The sequence below is a fragment of the Somniosus microcephalus genome, chromosome 8, assembly GCF_052327205.1.
Source record: "Somniosus microcephalus isolate GS21.2 chromosome 8, FLI_Smic_1.0, whole genome shotgun sequence".
Taxonomy (NCBI): domain Eukaryota; kingdom Metazoa; phylum Chordata; class Chondrichthyes; order Squaliformes; family Somniosidae; genus Somniosus; species Somniosus microcephalus.
Window position 1 is genome coordinate 195,258,244 of NC_140994.1, and position 25,547 is coordinate 195,283,790.

Below are 25,547 nucleotides of genomic sequence, written 5' to 3' on the forward strand. Positions count from 1 at the left end.
TCTTGCAATACATACAGGTCTAGTTTTGGTGTTTCCTTACCGTTATATATAACGGTCACCCTTATTTTTCCTTTGGGGTAGACTTTTTGCCCCGTGTACGTCTTCAAAATAATTTTTGTGTCTCTCAAGGGTATGTGTGAGAATAGCCGCTCGTAGTCCCGTCGGTTTATGACTGTTAGGGCTGATCCTGTGTCCAATTCCATCTTTACCTGGACTCCTGCTATCTTGAGAGTGACCCAAATGGTTCGGTGATCCTCTGTTGTGATCACATTATGTAGTTTCAGACAACTCAGTTCCCTGCTTTCGGAGTCGTTATCACTCTTTTGTTCGTCTGAACTATTCTCCGTTATCTTATGTACCTTCTTGTACTTTCCTTTGGTCGGTTTCTTATTGCTGGTTTTCTTTCCCGACCTGCAGACTTGTGCTATGTGTCCTACTTTTCCACACTGTCTGCACACTTTGTCTTTGAACCAGCAATCATTCTGGTCGTGTGTTGTTCTGCCGCAGCGATAGCACTTCTCTGTTCCATATGACATTTCATTTGTGCCATATTCTTGCGGTCTCTGTTGTATCTCTGCAGCACCCCATGCTGCTGCTTCATATGATACCGCAATGCTGAAAGCCTTTTCCAGCGTAAGGTCCTTTTCAGATAAAAGCCGTTTCTGGGTTCCTTCACTCTGAAGCCCACACACAAACTTGGCCCTTAAGGTATCTGCCAGTCCCGCTCCAAACTGGCAGTGTTTCGATAGTTTGCGCAGTTCTGTTAAATAATCAGCATTGCTTTCATCCTTATGCTGGTTCCGTTTGTGAAACTTGAATCTTTCTGCTATCAGCAGCGGTGTGGGGTTTAAATGTTCCTTTAGTATCGTCACGATGTCTTCAAAACTCTTTTTCATTGGCTTCGTTGGGGTTACTAGATTTCGCAATAACCCATACGTCTTTGCACCCATTCAATTCAACAATACCGACGCTTTCTTGTCATCTGACACCTCATTTGCCTTGCAGTACACCTGTATTCGTTCGACATATGTAGTCCAATCTTCGACTTCATTGTCAAATGCGGTGATACTGCCACTCTTCGGCATTTTGGGTGTGGTTTAAAATGGCATCTCCCAATGGCTTAAAATGGCGTCTCCCATGCTTCCCTTCCTCCCCCGCTGCTGCCGACGCCGCTCCCGGCGGTCCTCGTGGCAATGGCGGCGCCTCGCGGGTTTCTGCGCGTCTCTCTCTCCCTCTCTCCGACGCTGCTCGGCCCCTGAACACCGGCTGCGCCCTGTGCGCTCTGCCCTCTCTCTTCCCCCGTCGACGCTGCTCGGCCCTTTGCTGTGCCGCTCGGTCGGGCTCTAGCCCGCCGCTGTCCGGGAAGGGCCTGCGCACTACCTGTTGCCAGCCCATTTCACTGGACCACCTCGACTGGAAAGCCAAGCCTGGCTCTCGACAGCCTCTCCCGCAATTCTCGAGTCTCTGCTGGATGACTGGGCGGTTGCCCGTGGTCGACGCCCGAGTCTCTGGCCTTGACCTCCAATCAACTGATCTCCAGGAACGAATCCCTGGGAGGTGATGCAAAGTTGCAGGTAGGTTCGAACCTGCCTCGTCGTCAATGTTACGTCCGTGTATAATCAGACACAGACTGCGGAGAACGGTACAAACGGTGTTTACTCAACGTGGTTCAGACTGCAACTGATCTGTACAGATTACTACTCAACGTTATATACAGGTGTGGTCACTGCCGGTACTACAGTATACATGAGCTGTAAAAAGTAGTTCCCCCCGTTAAAGGTACATACATTACACCTACTCTCTGTTTTCTGTCCGTTAACCAATCCTCTATACATGCTACTATATTACCCCCAACACCATGAGCCCTAATCTTGTGTAATCTTTTATCTGGCACCTTATCGAATGCCTTTTGGAAATCCAAATATACTACATCCACTGGTTCCCCTTTATCTACCCTGCTAGTTACATCCTCAAAAAACTCTAATAAATTTGTCAAACACGATTTCTGTTTCATAAAACTATGTTGACTCTGCCTAATCATGTTATGATTTTCTAAGTGCCCTGATACCACTTCCTTAACAATGGATTCCAACATTTTCCCGACAACTGATGTCAGGCTAATTGGCCTGTAGTTTCCTGTTTTTTCTCTCCCTCCTTTCTTGAATAGCAGTGTTACATTTGCGACCTTCCAATCTGCTGGGACCATTCCGGAATCTAGGGAATTTTATAGGCATAGTCATAGAGTTATACAGCACAGAAAGAGGCCCATCGTGTCCGCGCCTACCATCAAGCTCTATCTATTCTAATCCCATTTTCCAGCACTTGGTCCGTAGCCTTGTATGCTATGGCATTTCAAGTGCTCATCTAAATGCTTCTTGAATGTTGTGAGGGTTCCTGCCTCTACCACCCTTTCAGGCAGTGAGTTCCAGATTCCAACCACCCTCTGGGTGAAAAAGTTTTTCCTCAAATCCCCTCTAAACCTCCTGCCTCTTACCTTGAAACTATGCCCCCTGGTTATTGACCCGTCTACTAAGGGGGAAAGTTCATTTCTATCTACCCTATCTATGCCCCTCATAATTTTGTACACCTCAATCCGGTCCGCCCTCAGCCTTCTCTGCTCTAAGGAAAATAACCCCAGCCTGCCCAGTCTCTCTTCATAGCTGAAGCGCTCCAGCCCAGGTAACATCCTAGTGAATCTCCTCTGCACCCTCTCCAATGCAATCACATCCTTCCTATAGTGTGGCAACCAGAACTGCACACAGTATTCCAGCTGTGGCCTAACTAGCGTTTTGTACAGCTCCATCAGAACCTCCCTGCTCTTATATTCTATGCCTCGGCTAATGAAGGCAAGTATCCCATATGCCTTTTTAACCACCTTATCTACGTGTCCTGCTGCCTTCAGGGATCTATGTACAAGCACAACACCAAGGTCCCCCTGATCCTCTGTCCTTCCCAGGGTCCTACCATTCATTGTGTATTCCCTTGCCTTGTCAGTCCTCCCAAAATGCATCACCTCACACTTTTCAGGGTTAAATTCCATTTGCCACTGTTCTGCCCATCTGACCAACCCATCTATATCGTCCTGTAGCCTGAGGCTTTCCTCCTCGCTGTTTACCACTCTACTATTTTTCGTGTCATCTGCGAACTTACTGATCATACCTCCTACATTCATATCTAAATCATAAATGTACACTACAAACAGCACAGGACCCAGCACCGATCCCTGCGGTACACCACTGGACACAGGCTTCCAGTCACAAAAACAACCTTCGACCATCACCCTCTGCCTCCTGCCACTAAGCCAATTCTGGATCCAATGTGCCAAATTGCCCTGGATCCCATGGGCCCTTACCTTCTTGACCAGCCTCCTATGCGGGACTTTGTCAAAAGCCTTACTGAAGTCCATGTAGACTACATCAACTGCACTACCCTCATCCACACACCTAGTCACCCCCTTGAAAAATTCAATCAAATTGGTTAGACAAGATCTCCCCCTGACAAAGCCATGCTGACTATCCTTGATTAATCCTTGCCTCTCCAAGTGGAGACTAATTCTGTCCCTCAGAATTTTTTCCAATAATTTCCCTATCACTGATGTTAGGCTCACTGGCCTGTAATTCCCTGGTTTATCCCTACTACCCTTCTTGAACAATGGTACTACATTAGCTGTTCTCCGGTCCTCTAACACCTCCCCTGTGGCCAGAGAGGTTCTGAACATTTGTGTCAGAGCCCCTGCAATCTCCTCCCTTGCCTCACACAGCAGCCTGGGATACATCCCGTCAGGGCCTGGGGATTTATCCACTTTTAAGCTCGTTAAAACCGCAAGTACTTGCTCCCTCTCAATACTAATTTGTTCAAGTATATCACAAGCCCCCTGCCTGATTTCTATGCCTACATCGTCCTTCTCCATAGTGAACACAGATGCAAAATATTCATTTATAACCTCACCCACATCTTCCGGCTCTACACACAGATTGCCACTTTGACCCCGAATAGGCCCTACTCTGTCCCTGGTTATCCACTTGCCCTTTATATACTTATAAAACACCTTTGGTTTTCCCGCCAGTGTTTTTTCATGCCCCCTCTTCGCTCTCCTAATTTCTTTTTTAAGTACCCCCCCTGCACTTTCTATACTCCTCTAGGGCTTCCACTGTTTTTAGTCCTTTGTATCTGCCAAAAGCCTCCATTTTTTTCCTAATCCATTCTTGTATATCCCTTGACATCCAGGGTTCCCTGGGCTTGTTGGTCCCACCCCTGACCTTTACGGGAACATGTTGGCGTTATACTCTCTCTATTTCCTTTCTGAAAGACTCCCACTGCTCTGATGTGGATTTTCCTCCAAGTAGCTGATCCCAGTCCACTTTGGCCAGATCCTGCCTTATCATATTAAAATCGGTCTTCCCCCAATTTAGAACCTTTATTTCCGGTCCATCTTTGTCCTTTTCCATGACTACTTTAAATCTCACCGAATTATAGTCACTGTCACCAAAATGCTCTCCAACTGACACTTCTACCACTTGCCTGGCTACATTCCCTAGAATTAGGTCCAGTACCGCCCCCTCTCTTGTAGGACTTTCCACATGCTGGCTCAAAAAGCTCTCCTGGATGCTCTTTAAGAATTCTGCACCCTCTAAGCCTTTCACACTCTAACTATCCCAGTTAATATTGAGGAAGTTGAAATCCCCTACTATTATTATCCTATTATTTCTACATTTCTCCGAGATTTCCCAAATATCTGTTCCTCTATCTACCCCTGACTGTTTGTGGGCCTGTAGTACACTCCCAGCAAAGTGCTTGCCCCCTTTTTGTTTTTAAGTTCTACCCATATGGCCTCATTAGAGGAACCTGCTAAGATATCATCCATCCTTACAGCAGTAATTGACTCCTTGATTAATATTGCGACACCACCTCCTCTTTTACACCCCCCTCTGTCTCGCCTGAAGATTCTGTACCCTGGAATATTGAGCTGCCAGTCCTGCCCCTCCCTCAACCATGTCTCTGTGATAGCAGCAATATCATACACCCATGTGTTCATCAACACCTTCAATTCATCTGCCTTACTCGCAAGACTCCTTGCATTAAAATAAATGCCATCCAGCCTTGCCATACTCCCTTGTGCCATTACATATTTGCTCTGCCTTCAAGGTGACTTGTTTTTTCCTCTATATTTGGCTGTGCATCACCCCCTACTATAGCTCCACTCCGTATCCCATCCCCCTGCCAAGTTAGTTTAACCCCCCACCCCCAACAGTACTAGCAAACCTCCCCGCAAGGATGTTGGTCCCGTTTTGGTTCAGGTGCAACCCGTCCGACTTGTACAGGTCCCACCTTCCCCAGAAGCAGACCCAGTGATCCAGGAAACTAAAGCCCTCAATCCTGCACCAACTCTTTAGCCACACATTCATCTGCTCTATCCTCCTATTCCTATACTCACTAGCACATGGCACCAGGAGTAATCCAGAGATTACAACCTTTGAGGTCCTGCTTTTTAATCTGCTACCTAGCTCCCTAAATTCTTGTTGCAGGACCTCATCCCTCTTTCTACCCATGTCGTTGGTACCAATGTGAATCACGACCTCTGAATGTTCACCCTCCCCCTTTAGAATGCCGTATAGCCGTTCAGTGACATCCTTGACCCTGGCACCAGGGAGGCAACATACCATCCTGGAGTCACGTCTGCAGCCACAGAAACGTCTATCTGTTCCCCTTACGATAGAATCCCCTATAACTATTGCTCTCCCACTCTTTTTCCTCCTGTCCTGTGCAGCTGAGCCACTCGTAGTGCCACGGACTTGGCTCTTGCTGCATTCCCCTGTGAAACTATCTCCCCCAGCAGTATCCAAAACGGAAAATCTGTTGGAGAGGGAGATGGACCCAGGGGACTCCTGCACTACCTTCCTAGTTCTTTTACTCTGTCTGGCGGTCACCCATTCCCTGTCTGATTGTGCACTCTTTACCTGGGGTGTGACCACCTCGTTAAACGTGCTATCCACAAAGATTTCAGCTTTGCGGATGCTCCACAGTGACTCCAGCTGCAGCTCCAGCTCCGAAACGTGGATTTCGAGTAGCTGCAGCTGGAGACACTTCCTGCACGTGTGTTCGCCCTGGACACCAAAAGTGTCCCTGACTTCCCACATAGCACAGGAGGAGCACTCCATGCTGCTGAGCTGCCCTGCCATATCCTACCCTTAATTTACTCCCTTTACTTCTTTAAATTAAAAAATATTAAATACACTAGGGACCTTACTTCCCTTTAAACACTAATTACTCTGAACTAGAGACCTTACTTTTACTTCAACGACCGGACTGTAGAAATACTCACCAGGTCCTACTTACCAATCAGCTCCTTCCCTGGTTGTGACGTCACTTTAGCGGTTTCGCAGTTGTTGTTGTTTGACTGTTCCTGCTCTCAGACTCTTTCCCAACTCGCAGCACTCCGGTGTCGGGCCTCCTCTGCAGCGCTCATTTATGGCCGCTCCGCCTTCTCTCAGGTCCCGCTGCCGCTCCCACACAGGTCCGCCTCCTCCGGTGTCGGGCCTCCTCTGCAGCGCTCCTTTATGGCCGATCCGCCTTCTCTCAGGTCCTGCTGCTGCTCCCACACAGGTCTGCCTCCTCCTTTTGGAAGATCAAAACCAATGCATCCACTATCTCTTCAGCCACCTCTTTTAGAACCCTAAGATGTAGGCCGTCAGGTGCAGGGGATTTGTCAGCTTTTAGTCCCATTAGTTTCTCTAGTACTTTTTCTCTACTTATATATTAATACATATACATAGATACATAGAAGATAGGAGCAGGAGTAGGCCATCCGGCCCTTCGAGCCTGCTCCGCCATTCACTGAGATCATGGCTGATCATTCAAATTCAGTACCCAGTCCCTGCCTTCTCCCCATATCCCTTGATCCCTTTAGCCTTAAGAAATATATCCAACTCTTTCTTGAATATACTTAATGAACTGGCCTCCACCGCCCTCTGTGGCAGAGAATTCCACAGGTTCACCACTCTCTGGGTAAAGAAATTCCTCCTCATTTCAGTCCTAAATGGCTTACCCCTTATCCTTAGACTATGACCCCTGGTTCTGGACTCCCCGGCCATCAGAAACATCCTTCCTGCATCTAGTCTGTCCAGGCCTGACAGAATTTTATAGGTTTCGATGAGATCCCCTCTCAATCTTCTAAACTCCAGTGAGTATAAGCCCAATCGACACAATCTCTCCTCATACGTCATTCCTGCCATCCCAGGTATCAGCCTGGTGAATCTTCGCTGCACTCCTTCCATGGCAAGAACGTCCTTCCTCAGGTAAGGCGACCAAAACTGCACACAATACTCAAGGTGTGGTCTCACCAAGGCCCTGTACAACTGCAGCAAGACATCCTTGTTCTTGTACTCGAACCCTCTTGCTACGAAGGCCAACATACCATTTGCCTTCTTAACCGCCTGCTGCACCTGCATGCTTACCTTCAGCAACTGGTGTACAGGAACACCCAAGTCTCTTTGCACTTCCCCTTCTCCCAATCTATTACCATTCAAATAATAATCTGCCTTCCTGTTTTTGCCACCAAAGTGGATAACCTCACATTTATCCACATTATAGTGCATTTGCCATGTTTCTGCCCAATCACCCAACCTGTCCAAATCGTGCTGGAGTTTCACGACATCCTCCTCACAGCATACCCTCTCCCCCAGCTTTGTGTCGTCTGCAAATTTGGAGATATTACATCCAATTCCCTCGTCCAGATCATTAATATATATTGTGAACAGCTGGGGTCCTAGGACCGATCCTTGCGGTACCCCACTAGTCACTGCCTGCCACTCGGAAAATGACCCGTTTATTCCAACTCTTTGCTTTCTGTCCGCCAACCAGTTCTCTATCCAAGTCAATACCTTGCCCCCAATCCCATGTGCCTTCATTTTGCACGCTAATCTCTTATGCGGGACCTTATCGAAAGCCTTCTGAAAGTCCAAATACACCACATCCACTGGTTCTCCCTTATCTATTTTACCAGTTACATCCTCAAAAAATTCCAGTAGATTAGTCAAGCATGATTTACCTTTTGTAAATCCATGTTGACTTTCTCCGATCCAGTCACTGCTTTCCAAGTGCTCTGCTATTACATCTTTTATAATGGACTCTAGCATTTTCCCCACTACGGATGTCAAGCTTACCGGTCTATAATTCCCCGCCTTTTCTCTACCACCTTTTTTGAATAGTGGGGTAACATTAGCTACCCGCCAATCCACGGGTACCGTTCCAGAGTCTATCGAGTTCTGGAAGATGACCAGCACTGCATCTACTATTTCTAGGGCCAGTTCCTTAAGTACCCTGGGATGTAGATTATCAGGCCCTGGGGATTTATCGTCCTTCAGTCCCATCAATTTTCCTAACACCATTTCCCTACAAATACTTATTTCTTTCAGTTCCACCCTTTCATCAGACCCTATGTTCCCCGGCATCTCTGGGAGGTTATTTGTGTCCTCCTTTGTGAAGACAGAACCAAAATATGTATTTAGTTGGTCTGCCATTTCTTTGTTCCCCATTATAAATTCCCCTGATTCTGACTGCAAGGGACCTACGCTTGACTTCACCAATCTTTTTCTCTTCGCATATCTATAAAAGCTTTTACAGTCAGTTTTTATGTTCTCTGCAAGCTTACTCTCATATTCTATTTTCCCTTTCTTAATTAATCCCTTTGTCCTCCTTTGTTGAATCCTAAACTGCTCCCAATCCTCAGGATTATTGCTTTTTCTGGCCAATTTATATGCCCTCTCCTTGGACCTTATGCTATCCCTAATTTCCCTTGTTAGCCACGGTTGGGTCACCTTTTTTGTTTTATTTTTATGCCAAACTGGGATGAACAAATTCTGTAGTTCATCCATTTGGTCTTTGAATGTTTGCCATTGCCTATCCACCGTCAACCCTTTGAGTGCCATTCCCCAATCAATCCTACCCAACTCGCTCCTCAGACCATCATAGTTTCCTTTATTTAAATTGAGGACCCTAGTCTCCGAGTCAACTACTTCATTCTCCATCTTAATGAAGAATTCGATCATATTATGATTGCTCTGACCCAAGGGGCCTCTTACAACAAGATTGCTAATTAATCCTTTCTCGTTACATAATACCCAGTCTAAGATGGCCTGATCTCTGGTTGGTTCCTCGACATATTGGTCCAGGAAACCATCCCGTAAACACTCCAGGAATTCCTCCTCCACAGTATTGTTACTCATTTGGTTGGCCCAATCTATATGTAGATTAAAGTCACCCATGATGACTGCTGTGCCCTTATTGCACGCTTCTTTAATTTCTCTTTTAATGCCATCCCCAACCTCCGCCTTACTGTTTGGAGGTCTATAAACCACTCCCACTAACGTTTTTTTCCCCTTAGTATTTCTCAATTCTACCCATACAGATTCCACCTCATCAGAGCTAATATCCTTCATTACAATTGTGTTAATCCCTTCTTTAACCAGTAATGCTACCCCACCTCCCTTTCCTTTTTGCCTATCTTTCCTGAATATCGAATACCCCTGGATGTTGAGTTCCCAGTCCTGGCCTTCCTTGAGCCACGTTGCCGTAATCCCAACCAAATCGTATTTGTTTACTTCTATTTGCGCAGTCAATTCATCCACCTTATTACAAATGCTCCTCGCATTAAGACACATTGGCCTAGAAATTGGGTTCTGGCGTAGGCAGGGCTTTAGCGCCGGAAGTTAGTGCCGGCGCTAAGTCCCCCTGCGCGTGCCAAAAATTCAGTAGTGCCGCGCCCAAACGGCTGCCGGCGCTACTGAAGGGTCTTTGCGGCGGTACATCGGCGCTAACTGCCGTTTCGCGCCGCAATTCCGGCGCTGCGGCACCCGATGCGGTGCGGCAGGCTGGGGACGTGCAGGCCTCCTCCTCCCGTTAAGGAGGAGCTGCCTGCACCTGGCCGCGGCCCGCGCAAATCAGCTTAAAAATGAGCCCGGCACCTCGGACAAGTGCCGGGCTTGCATCTGTTCCGGGGGAGGGGGGGGGAGAAGTCCGGGGAGGGAGCTGCGGGCAGGCGGCCGGCGGGAAAGTGGCCGGCCGCCGCGGGGCCTTTAATGCGCCGGCGCAAACTGGAGTAAGGCACCTCTGACAGAACGTTGCTTGCGGCTGCCACGGGCGAGGCGGCCGCAACTCAATTTCGGAGTTCGGGCGGGTTACCACGGCAACCGGGACGCTGCGCACACCGATGACGTCATCGGTGCCGGCGCAGCGCTACCGGTGCAACGCCGATTTAGGGCCCCAGGGAATTTTTAAACTGGCCATAACTCTGGCGCTAGTCCCTCTAGCGCCTCAAAAGCGGCGCTGAGGCAACTGAATTTCTAGGCCAAAGCCTTCAGGCTTGTTTTTTTAACGCTCTTAGACCAATTAGAATTATTATTTACTGTGGCCATGTTTGATTTAAACCGTTGATTTCTCTGACTGCCACTTTTGTTTTTCTCCTTCCTATCTTTTGCTTTTATCCTTGTTTCCCTTTCCTCTGTCTCCCTGCTCAGGTTCCCAACCCCCTACCATTTTAGTTTAAACCCTCCCCCACAGCACTAGCAAACACTCCCCCTAGGACATTGGTTCCAGCCCTGCCCAGGTGCAAACCGTCCGGTTTGAACTGGTCCCACCTCCCCCAGAACCGGTTCCAATGTCCCAGGAACTTGAATCCCTCCCCCTGGCACCATTCCTCTAGCCATGTATTCATCTGAAGTATCCTTCTATTTCTACTCTGACTAGCACGTGGCACTGGTAGCAATCCTGAGATTACTACCTTTGAGGTCCTGTTTTTTAATTTATCTCCTAACTCCCTATATTCCGCTTTTAGGACCTCATCCCGCTTTTTACCTATATCGTTGGTGCCTATATGCACCACGACAACTGGCTGTTCACCCTCCCCTTCCAAGATGTTCTGGAGTCGCTCGGAGACATCCTTGACCCTTGCACCAGGGAGGCAACACACCATCCTGGAGTCTCGTTTGCGGCCGCAGAAACGCCTATCTATTCCCCTTACAATTGAATCCCCTATTACTATAGCTCTACCCCTCTTTTTCCTCCCATTCTGTGCAGCAGAGCCACCCCTGGTGCCAGGAAGTTGGCTGCTGCTGCCTTCCTCTGATAAGCCATCCCCCCCAAACAGTACTCAAAGTGGTGTATCTGTTGGAGAGGGGGATGGCCACAGGGGACCCCTGCACTACCTGCCTGCGCCTAGTACTTTGCTTGTTGGTCACCCGTTCCCTTTCTTCCTGTCCAACCTCTACCTGCGGTGTGTCCAACTGTGTAAATGTGCTATTCACGTTGTCCTGAGCATCGTGAACGCTCCAGTATGTGTCCAATCGCAGCTCCAGCGCCGCAATGCGGTCTGTCAGTAGCTGCAGCTGGATGCACTTCCTGCACATGTAGTTGTCAGAGACACAGGAAGTGTCCCTGAGTTCCCACATATCCCAGGAGGAGCAGATCACGGGGCCCGGCTGTCCTGCCATGACTTACCCTTTGATTTAATTTAAATTCAATTAATTAATCAATCCCACGAATTACACTACAGTTAACTGGTTTACCAGCAGTCCCTGCTACACCAGAGAGACCTTAGAAACTATAAACCAGAGTTAAAGTTTAAAAAAAAAAGAGAAATACTCACCAACCAAATACTCACCAACCAATCACTTACCTGCTTCCTGGTGACATCACACTTTGATTACTTTTTACCTCTCTCCCCTGCTGTTGAACTGGTATGCTGCTCCTGACTAACTGCCGCCGATGCTCAGTGTCCCCACACAGGCCCGCTCTAGTCGGGCTGCTCCTGACTCACTGCCGCCGGTTTGAACTGCCGCCGATGCTCAGTGTTCCCACACAGGCCCGCTCTAGTCGGGCTGCTCCTGACTCACTGCCGCCGGTTTGAACTGCCGCCGATGCTCAGTGTTCCCACACAGGCCCACTCTAGTCGGGCTGCTCCTGACTCACTGCCGCCGGTTTGAACTGCCGCCGATGCTCAGTGTTCCCACACAGGCCCGCTCTAGTCGGGCTGCTCCTGACTCACTGCCGCCGGTTTGAGTTAAGTTAAGTTCCTCACCCTCATTAGATGCTTGGTTCCCCACCATTTTTGGTATGCATTTTGTGTCTTCTACTGTGAAGACAGATACAAAATATTTGTTTAACATTTCTTCCATTTCCTTATTCCCCATAATAATTTCTCCTGTCTCAGCCTCTAAGGGGCCAACATTTACTTTTGCGACTCTTTCCCTTTTTACATACTTGTAGAAACTCTTACAATCTGCTTTTATATTTCTTGCTAGTTTTCTCTCATTCTATTCTTTCCCTTTTTATAAATTTTTTGGTCAACCTTTGCTGGTTTCTGAAACTCTCCCAATCCTCAGGCTTAATATTATTCTTTGCAACATTATAAGCTTCTTCTTTCAATCTAATGCTATCCTTAACTTCTTTAGTTAGCCACGGTTGGATCACTTTTCCCATGGAGTTTTTGTTTCTCAATGGAATGTATTTTTGTTGAGAATGATGAAATATTTCTTTCATTACTAGCCACTGCTTATCTACCACCATACCTTTTAATCTATTTTTCCAATCTACCTTAGCCAACTCGCCCCTCATACCTATGTAATTGGCTTTCTTTAAGTTTAAGACTCTAGTTTCGGACTTAGGCCAGTCACTCTCAAAATTAATGTGAAATTCTATCATATTATGATCACTCTGCCCCAGAGGATCCTTTACTATGAGATTGCTAATTAACCCTGTCTCATTACACAATACAAGATCTAAAATAGCCTGTTCCCTAGTTGGTTCCATGATATATTGTTCTAGGAAACTGTCCCGAATGCATTCCATGAACTCATGCTCCAGACTACCTTTGCCAATTTGATTTGTCTAGTCAATATGAACTTTAAAGTCCCCCAAGATTAATGCATTACCTTTGTTGCAAGCTCCTACTATTTCTTGATTAACATTCTGTCCAACGGTACAGCTATTGTTAGGGGGCCGATATACTACTCCTACCAGTGTTTTCTGCCCCTTGTTATTCCTTATCTCTACCCATACTGATTCCACTTCCTGATCTTCTGAGCCAAGATCCTTTCTCGCTACTGTCCATATGTCATCCTTTATTATCAGGGCTACTCCCCCTCCTTTTCCATTCTGCCTGTCTTTTCAAAACGTCAAGTACCCTGGAACATTTAGTTCCCAACCTTGGCCACCTTGCAACCATGGGCTCGATTTTCCAAGCCCCGAGGAGGCGGGCATGGAGGCGGGACAGCACGTAAAATCGGAAAAATTGGGGGCGGGTGGCAAACCCGCCCTCATCCCGCCTCCGTGCCCTTTTGCCAGGAGGCGGGAAGATGTGCAGCTTCGGGTCCCGTCTCCTGGAGGCGGGAAAGGCTTTTAATCCTTTTAACTGCCTGTTAACAGGTAGTTAACAGGCAGAAAAAGGGATTCATGCCATTTTACCTTCACAGTTGAAGGCGTCCCGACCTCGGAGAACCCCACCGGGTTGGAGGAGACGTGGAGGAGGTCTGCGGCAGTCGGGGACACCTGGAAGTAAGGTGTAGAGGTGAGTGGTAAGTATGCAAGGTGAGTGATAAATTTAAAAAAGTGTTCACTTACCTTTTTTTACTTCTGTAGCCTTTAGCCACGCTGGATCGGGAGAGCGGACATCCACCTTGTCAATTTCAGGTAATGGCTGATGTACCCTCCGATCCATCAGACATCTGAAATTTACTTTTTTATAATGTTTTTTCAGTCCTCACCACAAAAACAAATCAAACTCGAGAGAATGTCAACATTTCACAGAGCTGTCAAACACTGTCATTTCTTCTTTCAAGAAGTTTTGACAGATAGCACGTCTGACGTTGACGTGATCTGTCAGTGACTTTTCCCTAATTGGCTTGCTGAGCCTGCCGGGCGGGCTTAACAAGCTCAATCAGGGGAAAATCCCTCTGAATGGTCAGGTGAGGATGGAGGCGGGACATTGACATGGCAAGCAGCAGTCCTGCCTCCAAGTCGCCTCCACTGACAAAATCCAGCCCCATGTTTCTGTAATGGCTATTAGATCAAACCCATTTATCTCTATTTATGCCATTAGTTCGTCTATCTCGTTACGAATGCTACAGCCTGAACCACCCTCTTATGGGGCTTTCTGCCATTTTGCCTGAGTCTCTCCCTTCTGATTGAATTCAGCCAGCAACATCTTCACATGAAACCTGGGAGCCCTTGCTCCTGCTGACCACCCACAGCCCCCCCACCCCCCCTCCCCGCCCCACCACCCTCCCAAGGCTGCTACTCCTTGAGACATCTGACAGTGTTAGCTGCTGGGAACTGGATGACCCCTTTGAACTGGATGAAGCCTTTTGAAGGCTGCACTGATACTGAAGACCCTCCCAGCAGAGGTAACATTATCATGTGCGTATTATTATTTCAAACCCACTCTTATGTATAATTATAATTGTAATTGAAGTTGGTTAGCAGCGGATTCACATGGGTGGTCAGTATACATGTGATGATATTCCCAATCTGCTGCTAATCCACCAGTGCGAGGAAAATCCAGGCTATGTTTCTCAAATGGAAGAAACTATGGGGGAAATATTATTTCACTGTTCTGTTCTGAGATGCTTGCACTTGGCTTGTGCCAAGCATGATATTTTCTGATGTACACCCACAAGAACAGCCATTGTTTAATGCTCCTTGGACGATTCTTGTTAATTGAGGCACAAAAGTGATAGTTGTCAATCCTCCTTTGTGCTGGAGCAGCGTTACAGGCATCTCAAATCTACTTACAACACCATTATAAACACTAAACTTTTGTACCCATTTCTTAATGTTTGGTGTCTCGTAGGTTGTTAATTTACTATAAATGTGTAATTCCTGATTTTACAGTTCAGATCAGACAATAATTGGGGTGGGAGACCTCCACTTACTTCAGTTAATAGTAAAGATGGGCACCAGCCTATCCCAAAACAGGACCGTATAATTTTAACCACTGCATTATAAACCAAATGTTGGACTGAAGCTTTTTTGAAGTTGGACAATTCCTATGAATAAGCACTTCACCATCACTAATAGGTACTTACACATTAGAGTTCTTGCTTCATCTCAGTTTATTATTTCTTTTCAGTTTTTTAATCATCTTTATTTACACAATTCCACTTTAGAAAGTGAGTGTGGAGTGGGTGAATCTGAGCTAATAGTTGGCAGAGACTTAGAAAACATGAAGGGTTGCCCACTCAATCTCTCTAGGGCAAGCACAAGCCTGCTCCAAACCTGCCTTCAGAAATGAATGTTAAATGAATGCTTAGAGATCCACGGTACAGCCCTGTAAATGATAATCATTAAAAAGTAAGCATTGTAAAAATAAACTGAACTGAGGGTAGATGCTATGGCAAGTTCCTGCAGGGATGAACTTACCCATAGAATTACCCTCTCATCACTGGCAACTCAATTTTTTCCCATTTATCAGAGTGGTAAAATGTTTTGCAGTAAGTAACTTCAACTCCCTGAAATAAAATTAGGGTGTAACTATTTATTTAAAATAAAATATTTCTATGATGCAACCTTCTGGGTAGGGCTTCCTGTACACTTCATTTATTTTCTCCACTTCATGTTTTGTGATTTCCCCCCAAGCAGTCTGTTCCCAGGTCTCAGGCAGTGCCATGGTGCAGCTGGTCACTAGGAGGTATGCAAGATGTTTGGGAACGCTGAGCTACCAAGTTTCATTTCTGGTGGAAAGTGCCTGGCCTCCACTCGGCATAGTTGAGATGGGGAAGTCAACACATGAATAATTGTGGTGCAACCCAACACTCCCCACTCCATCGCATAGCATCTTAAATTACCAATGTGCTTCACCACTTTGCAGTTTTCCCTCACTGTTTCTAATTATATTTTCCCCGATATTTTTTTGTTATCCTGTTTTAAAGTGTTTGCTTTTCATCCATTTACATATTTTAATTTTTGCTAACATTTACTATTCCTTACTTTAGGAACAGTTACTTAGTGGGCTGTGGAAGGAGAGGGTAGGAAAGAGAGAGTACATGGGGCTGATTATTCTCCATACAGCTCACCCTGCTTTAATTCGGGCAGTGTGCTTTTCACAAGCATACAACTTGACCTTAGCTGAACTCTGGTATTTTGTGTTCCTGAAGAGTTCCTTTGTTTCATTATACTTTACTTTGAAGTGTGACACAGAGGGAGCTGATAATGCGATATTGAGCATCTGAAACACATGCAGTGCTTTGGATGCTATAGTCCCACGGCATTGATCCAATTCTATTCACTGAGGGGCCGTCCACATAACACCTGATAATAAGTGGAATATAAAATGGATCTGCAAGGGAGGCCTGTTCCCTTCCATTGGGTCCTTACCGTTAAAAGTACTTTGCTGTTATTGCTATATCTCTTAGCAACTGATTGTTTCTGCACTGTTTTGATCTTGCTGGGCAAAGGAAGTTATTGAAATTTGTTGCAGTCTTCCTGATAACTAGTTAAAGCTAGACGGTTTGTATAGTTGTAGTCCGGAGAGCTCATAAGTGTCCAGCTATGTAACACCCTTATTTAAAAAGGGCAGTAGACAGAAGGCTGGAAACTATAGCCTAACATCTGTGGTAGGTAAAATTTTGGAGTCCATTATTAAGGAGACAGTAACAGGACATTTGGATAATCATAATTTAATAGGACAAAGTCAGCATGGTTTTATGAAGGGGAAGTCATGTTTGACAAATTTGCTGGAGTTCTTTGAGGAAGTAACATATAGGGTGGATAAAGGGGAACCAGTGGACGTAGTGTATTTAGACTTCCAAAAGGCATTTGACAAGGTGCCACACAAAAGATTATTGCTTAAGATAAAAAATCACGGGATTGGGGGTAATATTCTGGCATGGATAGAGGATTGGCTGTCTAACAGAAGGCAGAGAGTTGGGATAAATGGTTCATTCTCAGACTGGCAATCAGTAACTAGTGGTGTTCCGCAGGGGTCAGTGCTGGGTCCCCAACTCTTTACAATCTATATTAACGATTTGGAGGAGGGGACCGAGTGTAACATATCAAAGTTTGCAGATGATACTAAGATGGGAGGGAAAGTAGTGAGTGAGGAGGACATAAAAAACCTGCAAGGGGACATAGACAGGCTAAGTAAGTGGGCAGAGATTTGGCAGATGGAATACAATACTGGAAAGTGTGAGGTTATGCACTTTGGCAGGAAAAATCGTAGAGCAAGTTATTATCTTAATGGCAAGAAACTGGAAAGTACTGAAGTACAAAGGGATCTGGGGGTCCTGGTGCACGAAACTCAAAAGGTTAGTATGCAGGTGCAGCAAGTGATTAAGAAGGCCAATGGAATGTTGGCTTTCATTGCTAGGGGGATAGAATATAAAAATAGGGAGGTATTGCTTCAGTTGTACAAGGTATTGGTGAGACCGCACCTGGAATACTGCGTACAGTTTTGGTGTCCATACTTAAGAAAGGACATACTTGCTCTCGAGTCAGTACAAAGAAGGTTCACTCGGTTAATCCCGGGGATGAGGGGATGGACATATGAGGAGAGGTTGAGTAGATTGGGAATCTACTCATTGGAGTTCAGAAGAATGAGAGGCGATCTTATTGAAACATATAAGATTGTGAAGGGGTTGGATCGGGTCGATGCAGGGAAGATGTTCCCGATGATGGGTGAAACTAGAACTAGGGGGCATAGTCTTAGATTAAGGGGCTGCTCTTTCAAAACTGAGATGAGGAGGAACTACTTCACTCAGAGGGTGGTAGGTCCATGGAATATGCTGCCCCAAAAAGCTGTAGAAGCTACATCATTACATAAATTTAAAACAGAAATAGACAGTTTCCTAGAAGTAAAGGGAATTAAGGGTTACGGGGAGCGGGCAGGAATTTGGACATGAGTCTAGGTTCGGATTGGTCATGGCCCTGTGGGTAGCGGAGCGGGCCCAGGGGCCGTGTAGCCTGATCCTGCTCCTATTTCATGTGTCTAATTCTGTTAGATTCAGGAGATGGTTCTGTGATAGTGGATTGGCAGTTAGGATCAGATCAGCCATGATCTTATTGAATGGCGGAGCAGGCTCGAGGGGTCGATTGGCCTACTCCTGCTCCTATTTCTTATGTTCTTATTGCTTTGAGTGTACCTCTCCATTTGCTGGTTCTGGAGGAGGATACACCTTAGATACTCCATTCAGACATACCCTTGTGCTGAACTTTTATGCTGCAAGCTCCTTCTGGGCAAATGCAGGAGATTTTTGTCACATCTTGCAACCTTCAGTCTATAATTGAACCTAGCAGGTAATTCACACACTGTTAGAAGGAGCCAGAGATTTACTGTGAAAAGCAACTGGCAGCCTTAAGGAAACTTCCAATTCTATTATGTGGCTGGATTCCCAAACGTGCAAGGTGTCAGTGACTGCACTTGTACCCATACATACCCCTATCTCAAATGCACCACCATTCATGAATAGAAAAGGTTACGATTCCATCAATGTACACATGATCTATGACCACAGGAACAGAATCATTCACATTTCTCAAGTACCTTCCCTGATTTATTTATCCTGCAGCAGTCAATGATGCCAGCCTTATTTGAAGGATCAGGAAGACTTCAGGAATGACTTTTTAGTATGCCCTGCAACTGTGCCTCATGACACAGTGTGCTAAAGGGGAAGAGCTCAGGAGTGATATAATGTGACCCAGGTATTCACCAGGGCCATAGTGGAATACACTTTCACCATCCTGAAATGGCAATTTTGTTGCTTCAACCAATAGTCAAGGCCTGTAAAATTATAGTTGCCCGCTGTGCCCTCCAGAACTTCGCTCTACAAAGTGGCCTGTTGATGGTGCCTATTGATGGCACTTACTCACTAATAGCCTGCTCACTGGTGCCCAGTTTGGGTTCTGCCAGGACCACTCGGCTCCAGACCTCATTACAGCCTTGGTCCAAACATGGACAAAGGAGCTGAATTCCAGAGGTGAGGTGAGAGTGACTGCCCTTGACATCAAGGCAGCATTTGACCGAGTGTGGCATCAAGGAGCCCTAGTAAAACTGAAGTCAATGGGAATCGGGGGGGAAACTCTCCACTGGCTGGAGTTATACCTAGCACAAAGGAAGATGGTTGTGGTTGTTGGTGGTCAATCATCAGAGCTCCAGGACGTCGCTGCAGGAGTTCCTCAGGGCAGTGTCCTAGGTCCAACCATCTTCAGCTGCTTCATCAATGACCTTCCCTCCATCGTAAGGTCAAAAATGGGGATGTTCATTGATGACGGCACAGTGTTCAGTGCCATTCGCAACTCCTCAGATAATGAAGCAGTCCCTGCCCGCATGCAAGAAGACCTGGACGACATTCAGGCTTGGGCTGATAAGTGGCAGGTAACATTCGCGCCATACAAGTGGCAGGCAATGACTGTCTCCAACAAGCGAGAGTCCAACCACCACCCCTTGACATTCAACGGCATTACCATCGCCAAATCCCCCACCATCAACATCCTGGGGGGTCACAATTGACCAGAAACTTAACTGGACCCCCCACATAAATACTGTGGCAACAAGAGCAGGTCAGAGGCTAGGTATTCTGCGGCAAGTGTCTCACCTCCTGACTCCCCAAAGCCTTTCCACCATCTACAAGGCACAAGTAAGGAATGTGATGGAATACTCTCCACTTGCCTGGATGAGTGCAGCTCCAACAACACTCAAGAAGCTCGACACCATCCAGGACAAAGCAGCCCGCTTGATTGGCACCCCATCCACCACCTTAAACATTCATTCCCTCCACTACCTGCGTACCGTGGCTACAGTGTGTACCATCTGCAAGATGCACTGCAGCAACTCGCCAAGGCTGCTTTGGCAGCACCTCCCAAACCCGCGACCTCTACCACCTAGAAGGACATGGGCAGCAGGCGCATGGGAACACCACCACTTCCAAGTTCCCCTCCAAGTCACACACCATCCTGACTTGGAAGTATATCGCCATTCCTTCATCGTCACTGGGTCGAAATCCTGGAATTCCCTCCTTAACAGCACTGTGGGAGTACCTTCACCGCACGGACTGCAGCAGTTCAAGAAGGCGGCTCACCACCACCTTCTCAAGGGCAATTAGGGATGGGTAATAAATGAACGAATAAAAAAAAGTCACGCCAAGGAAGGCTGCAAGAAGCTGAAGCAGATGATGAGGCCAATCATGAAGAAGAAGAATTATCTGCTGAAGAAGCTGCTCAGACTGTTGCAGTCATCAGACAGGATCTAATTGCTCAAATCTTTCATGAATAGCCCTTTGTCACCAATACATACAGTCCTCCCCACATGTGTCCAATTCTCATGCAAAATACTACACAAATAGACCCCCGGTGACATCCCTACGAGATTTGAATGCCTGTCTAACTGTTATGCTGGAAGTTTTCTTCAGAAGTACACCAATCACAGTATGCCATGCTTAACATTCAGAAAGATTAGCAAATGGCAAGCTTCCCGGTATTCCCCCTCTGTGATGATGGACTGAGTTTACAGTGACGAGCACTATGGAAACTTTGTAAGGCAACTTATTAAGGTATTGTGCAGTATTTGCACATTTCTCTTGGCAACCCTGCATAGGCCAAAAAATTGTTTCTTCACTTGCTCCCAGGATTTGGCCACTGGTGTGACTGTATTTACATACTCCGTCGCATCTACTCCATCGCATCTACTCATGCTGCTCTAATTTTACTCATTATTGCAGGGCAGCCCTCTCATCCAAATAGGGATTGTCTTCCAGTTCCTGATTACTGAATGGGAGTGTTCTGTGCCCAGTCACTTTTTAGGTAAAATCTGTAATACAACTTTAAGGTCAGATAGCAGCCCTTTAGGCACTCTTGTGCCAGAAATCCCTCCCTGTGACCTCAGCTCCTACTGATGCACTGTCAAAATAGTGCAATGCACTGGCCACACATGATCAGGCAAGGTCACCTCAGTGGGCCGCAGGTGCATGGAGCACGTGACTAGCGATGGTACTTCACAGGGATTGCATTATCAGCCACAGAAGGTTGAGTGTTCTACCTGAAGTGTGTAAAGGAGGAGTGACTGATGGGAAATGCATGATATAGTGGGGCCAAAAATCCTTAGCCCTTCCAGCACACTTCTGCTTTACCTTTGGTGTGTCTCAAATCTGTTTCAGGGGGTGGTGGTGGGCATGGGGGCAATACACTTCCCCTCTCCCAGGCTGGACATCAAGACCATATTTTATAGCATCTCGGGCAGCAACACAGGCACCCAAGATGCACTGTAGTGATGTGCTGCCAGCACGTAATTCTAGTGACCTCCCACTGACTTCAACGGAGTCAGCAGTGGAGGTCAATAACAGATATAATCCCAGGATTACTGTCCCAAGGAAGTTCTGGGTCACTGTTTTTGTAATATTGTTAGATAAATGTATTTCATCTGAGGCATTTTTATATTTGGTAATGTTCACGATTGAGTGATATTCTCAAGAACACTGTAATTGAAGAAGGAATGTTGCTGCCTTGATGAAGAGAATTTTCAATATTAAAGGTAAGTTCATTCACAACAACCTAAGTTGTGTTGACAAAGCACAGTGAAGGTTCTTTGGTAAGTAAACATTGAAATGTATGAATTTTGAAGTAAAGTTGGGCCCCAAGCTAATAGAATAATCGGAGGAGGAACATGATTCATTGTAAAGGATAGCACGTACAATTCCGACATGAATGAAAGCGATGGTGAAAAAGGCATGACAATAACAACAAAACTAAAAGAGTTTGATGCAGAAAATTAACACAAAATTAATATGCTGCTGTCTGCATCTCTTTTTTTTTGATAGTTTATCGACAGACTGAAGTTGCTGTTTACCCCTCCGAAGCACCAGCCTGACTTAATGTACTTACGTCATGTCCCACTGCGTCGTGTCCACCTCTTCACATTAATTCAGGTCTTCTGTCTGGTTCTGCTGTGGATTCTGAAATCAACAGTTGCTGCAATCATCTTTCCAGTTATGGTAAGTTTCAACTATGTGGTTTATAGACATTCTCACCCTAAACATGCAATATCCCACTCCCATTTATGATGCTTGTAAAATTAGCCAACAGAACCAGAAATGGTATTTCATCTACAGAGGTGGAGTAATTAATAAATATTCTTACTCCCTTCCATTTAAAAAAAAGCAATTACAGTACTTCCTTCTTTTCCCCTATCCTGTTTATAAGAGGCACTATCCCCAGTTGAGAGAGCAGGCAGCTGATCTGCTTTGGCAATATCAGTCTATAATCCAATGCTTGGAGTTGTGTTGTAAGTGTCCAGGGTGATGGCTTTACCACCTTTCCTGTGGGAAGAAAATGACATCTAATCACCGATTCCAGATGTTGGCACGGGTGAAACGGTGAATTCGCTGAGTGGGAATTTCTTATAGTGGCTCCTAAATTGTATGGGAATTTTGTTGTGTGACAATAACAACAACAACAACGTACATTTATATAGCGCCTTTAATGTAGTAAAACCTCCCATGGTGCTTCAAACATAATTTGACACCGAGCCACATAGAGATATTAGGGCAGATGAGAGATAGATTTTAAGCAGCGTCTTAGAGGAGGTAAAAGAGAATTCCAGAGCTTAGGTCCTCGGCAGCTGAAGGCACGGCTGACGATGGTGGAGCAATTCAAAGCAGGGATGTGCAAGAGGCCAGAATTGGAGGAGTGCAGAGGTGTCTGAAGATTATAGGGCTGGAGGAGGTTACAGAGATAGGGAGGGGTGAGGCCATGGAGGGATTTGAAAACAAGGATGAGAATTTTAAAATTGAGGCATTGCTCAACCTGTAGGTCAGCGAGCACAGGGGTGATGGATGAACCGGACTTGACGAGAGTTAGGATATGGGCAGCAGATTTTTGGATGAGAAGTTTATGGAGGGTGGAAGATGGGAGTCTGACCAGGAGTGCATTTGAATAGTCAAGCCTTGAGGTAACAAAGGCATGGATGAGGTTTTCAGCAGCAGATGAGCTGAGGCAGGGGCAGAGTCAGGCGATGTTACGGTGGTGGAAGTAGGCGGTCTTAGTGATGGAACGGCTATGTGGTCGTAAGCACACCTCTGGGTCAAATACTGTTAGATCCGGGTATCTTAATGTTGTGTCCTTTCAATAATCAGACAAAGACTGCGGGGAACGATCAACAGGTGTTTACTGGATGAAGTTCAAACTGCAACTGACTGTGCAGAGCGCCACTCAGGGCTTTATATACAGGTGTGGTCACTGTCGGTACTGCAGGATACAGGAGCTGTAAAAAGTAGCTCTCCCCCTTAAAGGTACATACACTACAATTCCTCCCCTTTTAGATTAACAGTACCATAACACTCATTTAACAATTAAATATCAAACTAATTACAATTAACACTTTTAACATGCAACATTAACTGGAAATAGTCTATTTATAAATTCAGTCTTTGGGGAGGCTTCCTGATTCTTTCTGGATAACGCTTTTCCCAAGTGTCTCACTCTTGGTGCGGAGGCGATTCTAACACCCTGTCGTCAGTTGATTCATCAGCTTCCAATGCTATTGTTTCTGAGGTAGATCTGACCTGTACGTCGGGTTCCTCACCAGGTACGTATGGCCGAGACATGGGGTTGACTCGTTCCTGTGACTCTAGGATCTGGTCAGCATGGCATCTCACAATGTTCTCCCCAACATCCACTGTGTACATTAGTGGCCCCTGCCGTGTGCATATCGTTCCTGGTTGCCATTTCTCTGTTCGGTAGTCGCGGGCTAAGACTGGTTGCCCTACATTGAAGCTCCTTGTCGGCTTCTCATTGATGTGCTGGAATTGCTTATTCTCAACATCTCTTCGTACATTTGGTCTGAGCAAATCCAGACGAGATCTCAACCTTTGGTTAAAGAACATCATGGCCGGGGCCTGGTTGGTGACTGCATGTGTTGCATTTCTGTAGGCTAACAGGAAATTGTCCACCTTATGCTGTAGTGGAATGTCGTCATCGCACATGGCCTTTACTGCTTTTTTAAAGGTTTGTACGAACCTCTCAGCCAATCCATTTGTGGCTGGATGATACAGGGCGGATGTGTAATGCCTTACCATAAATCTTCGAAACTCTTCGGACACAAACTGTGGTCCGTTATCAGAAGCACTGTTGCCTCACAGCGCCAGGGACCCGGGTTCGAATCCAGCCTCGGGTGACTGTCTGTGTGGAGTTTGCACGTTCTCCCCGTGTTTGCGTGGGTTTTCTCCGGGTGCTCCGGTTTCCTCCCACAGTCCAAAGATGTGCGGGTTAGGTTGATTGGCTATGATAAATTGACCCTTAGTGTTAGGGGGATTAAATACGTGGGGTTACGGGGATAGGGTGGGATATGTGTTGGTGTAGGGGTTACGGGGATCGGGTGGGACATGTGTCGGTGCAGGCTCGATGGGCCGAAATGGCCTCTATCTGCACTGTGGGGTTTCTGAGATTCTGAGAACAAATCTGCTCTGGCAAGCCGTTCCTGGCAAAAATGGTCCGTAGGACTGCAATAGCTTTCTCCGTGGTGGTGGAGGACATTTTGATGACCTGAGGCCATTTCGAGTGTGCATCCACGGCTATTAAAAACATTGAGTCCATGAATGGACCAGCAAAGTCAATATGCACCCATTGCCATGGAGATGAGGGCCACTCCCATGGGTGTAGAGGGGCATGTGGTGGTGCATTTTGGACCTTCTGACATCCTGAGCAGCTCTTTGTCAGGTCCTCGATTTGCTGATCGATCCCCGGCCATCACACATAAGCCCTAGCAAGGCTTTTCATTTTCACCCCTCCCAGATGACCTTCGTGAAGCTCATTGAGCACTCTCTCCCTTAACTTGGGTGGAATTACCACTCGGGATCCACACATCAAGGTCCCCTGGCATACTGACAGCTGTTCTCTTCTGGATGAGAATGCTGGCAACAGTGAGTCGCCATGTGCTGGCCATCCCTTCACCATCAAATCATATACCCGAGACAGTGTCGGGTCATTTCGGGTCTCCTTCTCTATACCAGCGTTAGTTACTGGCAAACATTCAATTATAGTCGAATGAAATATTTCGACAGGATCCACTGCTGGTGCTTACTCCGCAGTAGGCAGTGGCAAGCGTGATAGCCCATCAGCGTTTCCATGCTGTTTCGTGCCCTTATACTCGATATCATATTGGTGCACCCCTAGAAAAAGGGACCGTCTTTGTAGCCGTTGCGCAGTCATCACCGGAACGCCCTTCTTTGGATTAAAGATGGAGACAAGTGGTTGGTGGTCAGTCAGCAAGGTGAACTTCTGCCCGTGCAGATAGTGATTGAACTTTTTCACTCCCCACACTAGGCTGAGGGCCTCCCTGTCAATCTGGGCGTAGTTACGCTCGGCTGAGGTTAGTGACCGAGACGCAAAGGCTACTGGCCTCTCCGAGCCGTCTGGGAATTTGTGCGACAGCACCGCTCCAATGCCATAGGGTGATGCATCACACGCCAACCGAATTGGTAGTGCTGGGTTGAAATGAGCCAACACCTCTTTCGATGTGATCAATGCTTTGCTCTTCTGGAAAGCTCGTTTACATTCGTCACTCCACTTCC

General features: G+C 46.5%; 1 protein-coding gene across 1 annotated transcript in view; it reads left to right on the forward strand.

Annotated features, from left to right (window-relative positions):
- The window catches only part of LOC147114005 (electrogenic sodium bicarbonate cotransporter 1-like), a 200,146-nt gene that overhangs the window by 128,996 nt on the left and 45,603 nt on the right, over positions 1 to 25,547 (forward strand). The window contains exon 19 of the mRNA XM_085996180.1: positions 21,798 to 21,971. Within this exon, the coding sequence (XP_085852306.1) occupies positions 21,798 to 21,971 (174 nt within the window). The remainder of the gene's footprint in view (positions 1 to 21,797; positions 21,972 to 25,547) is intronic.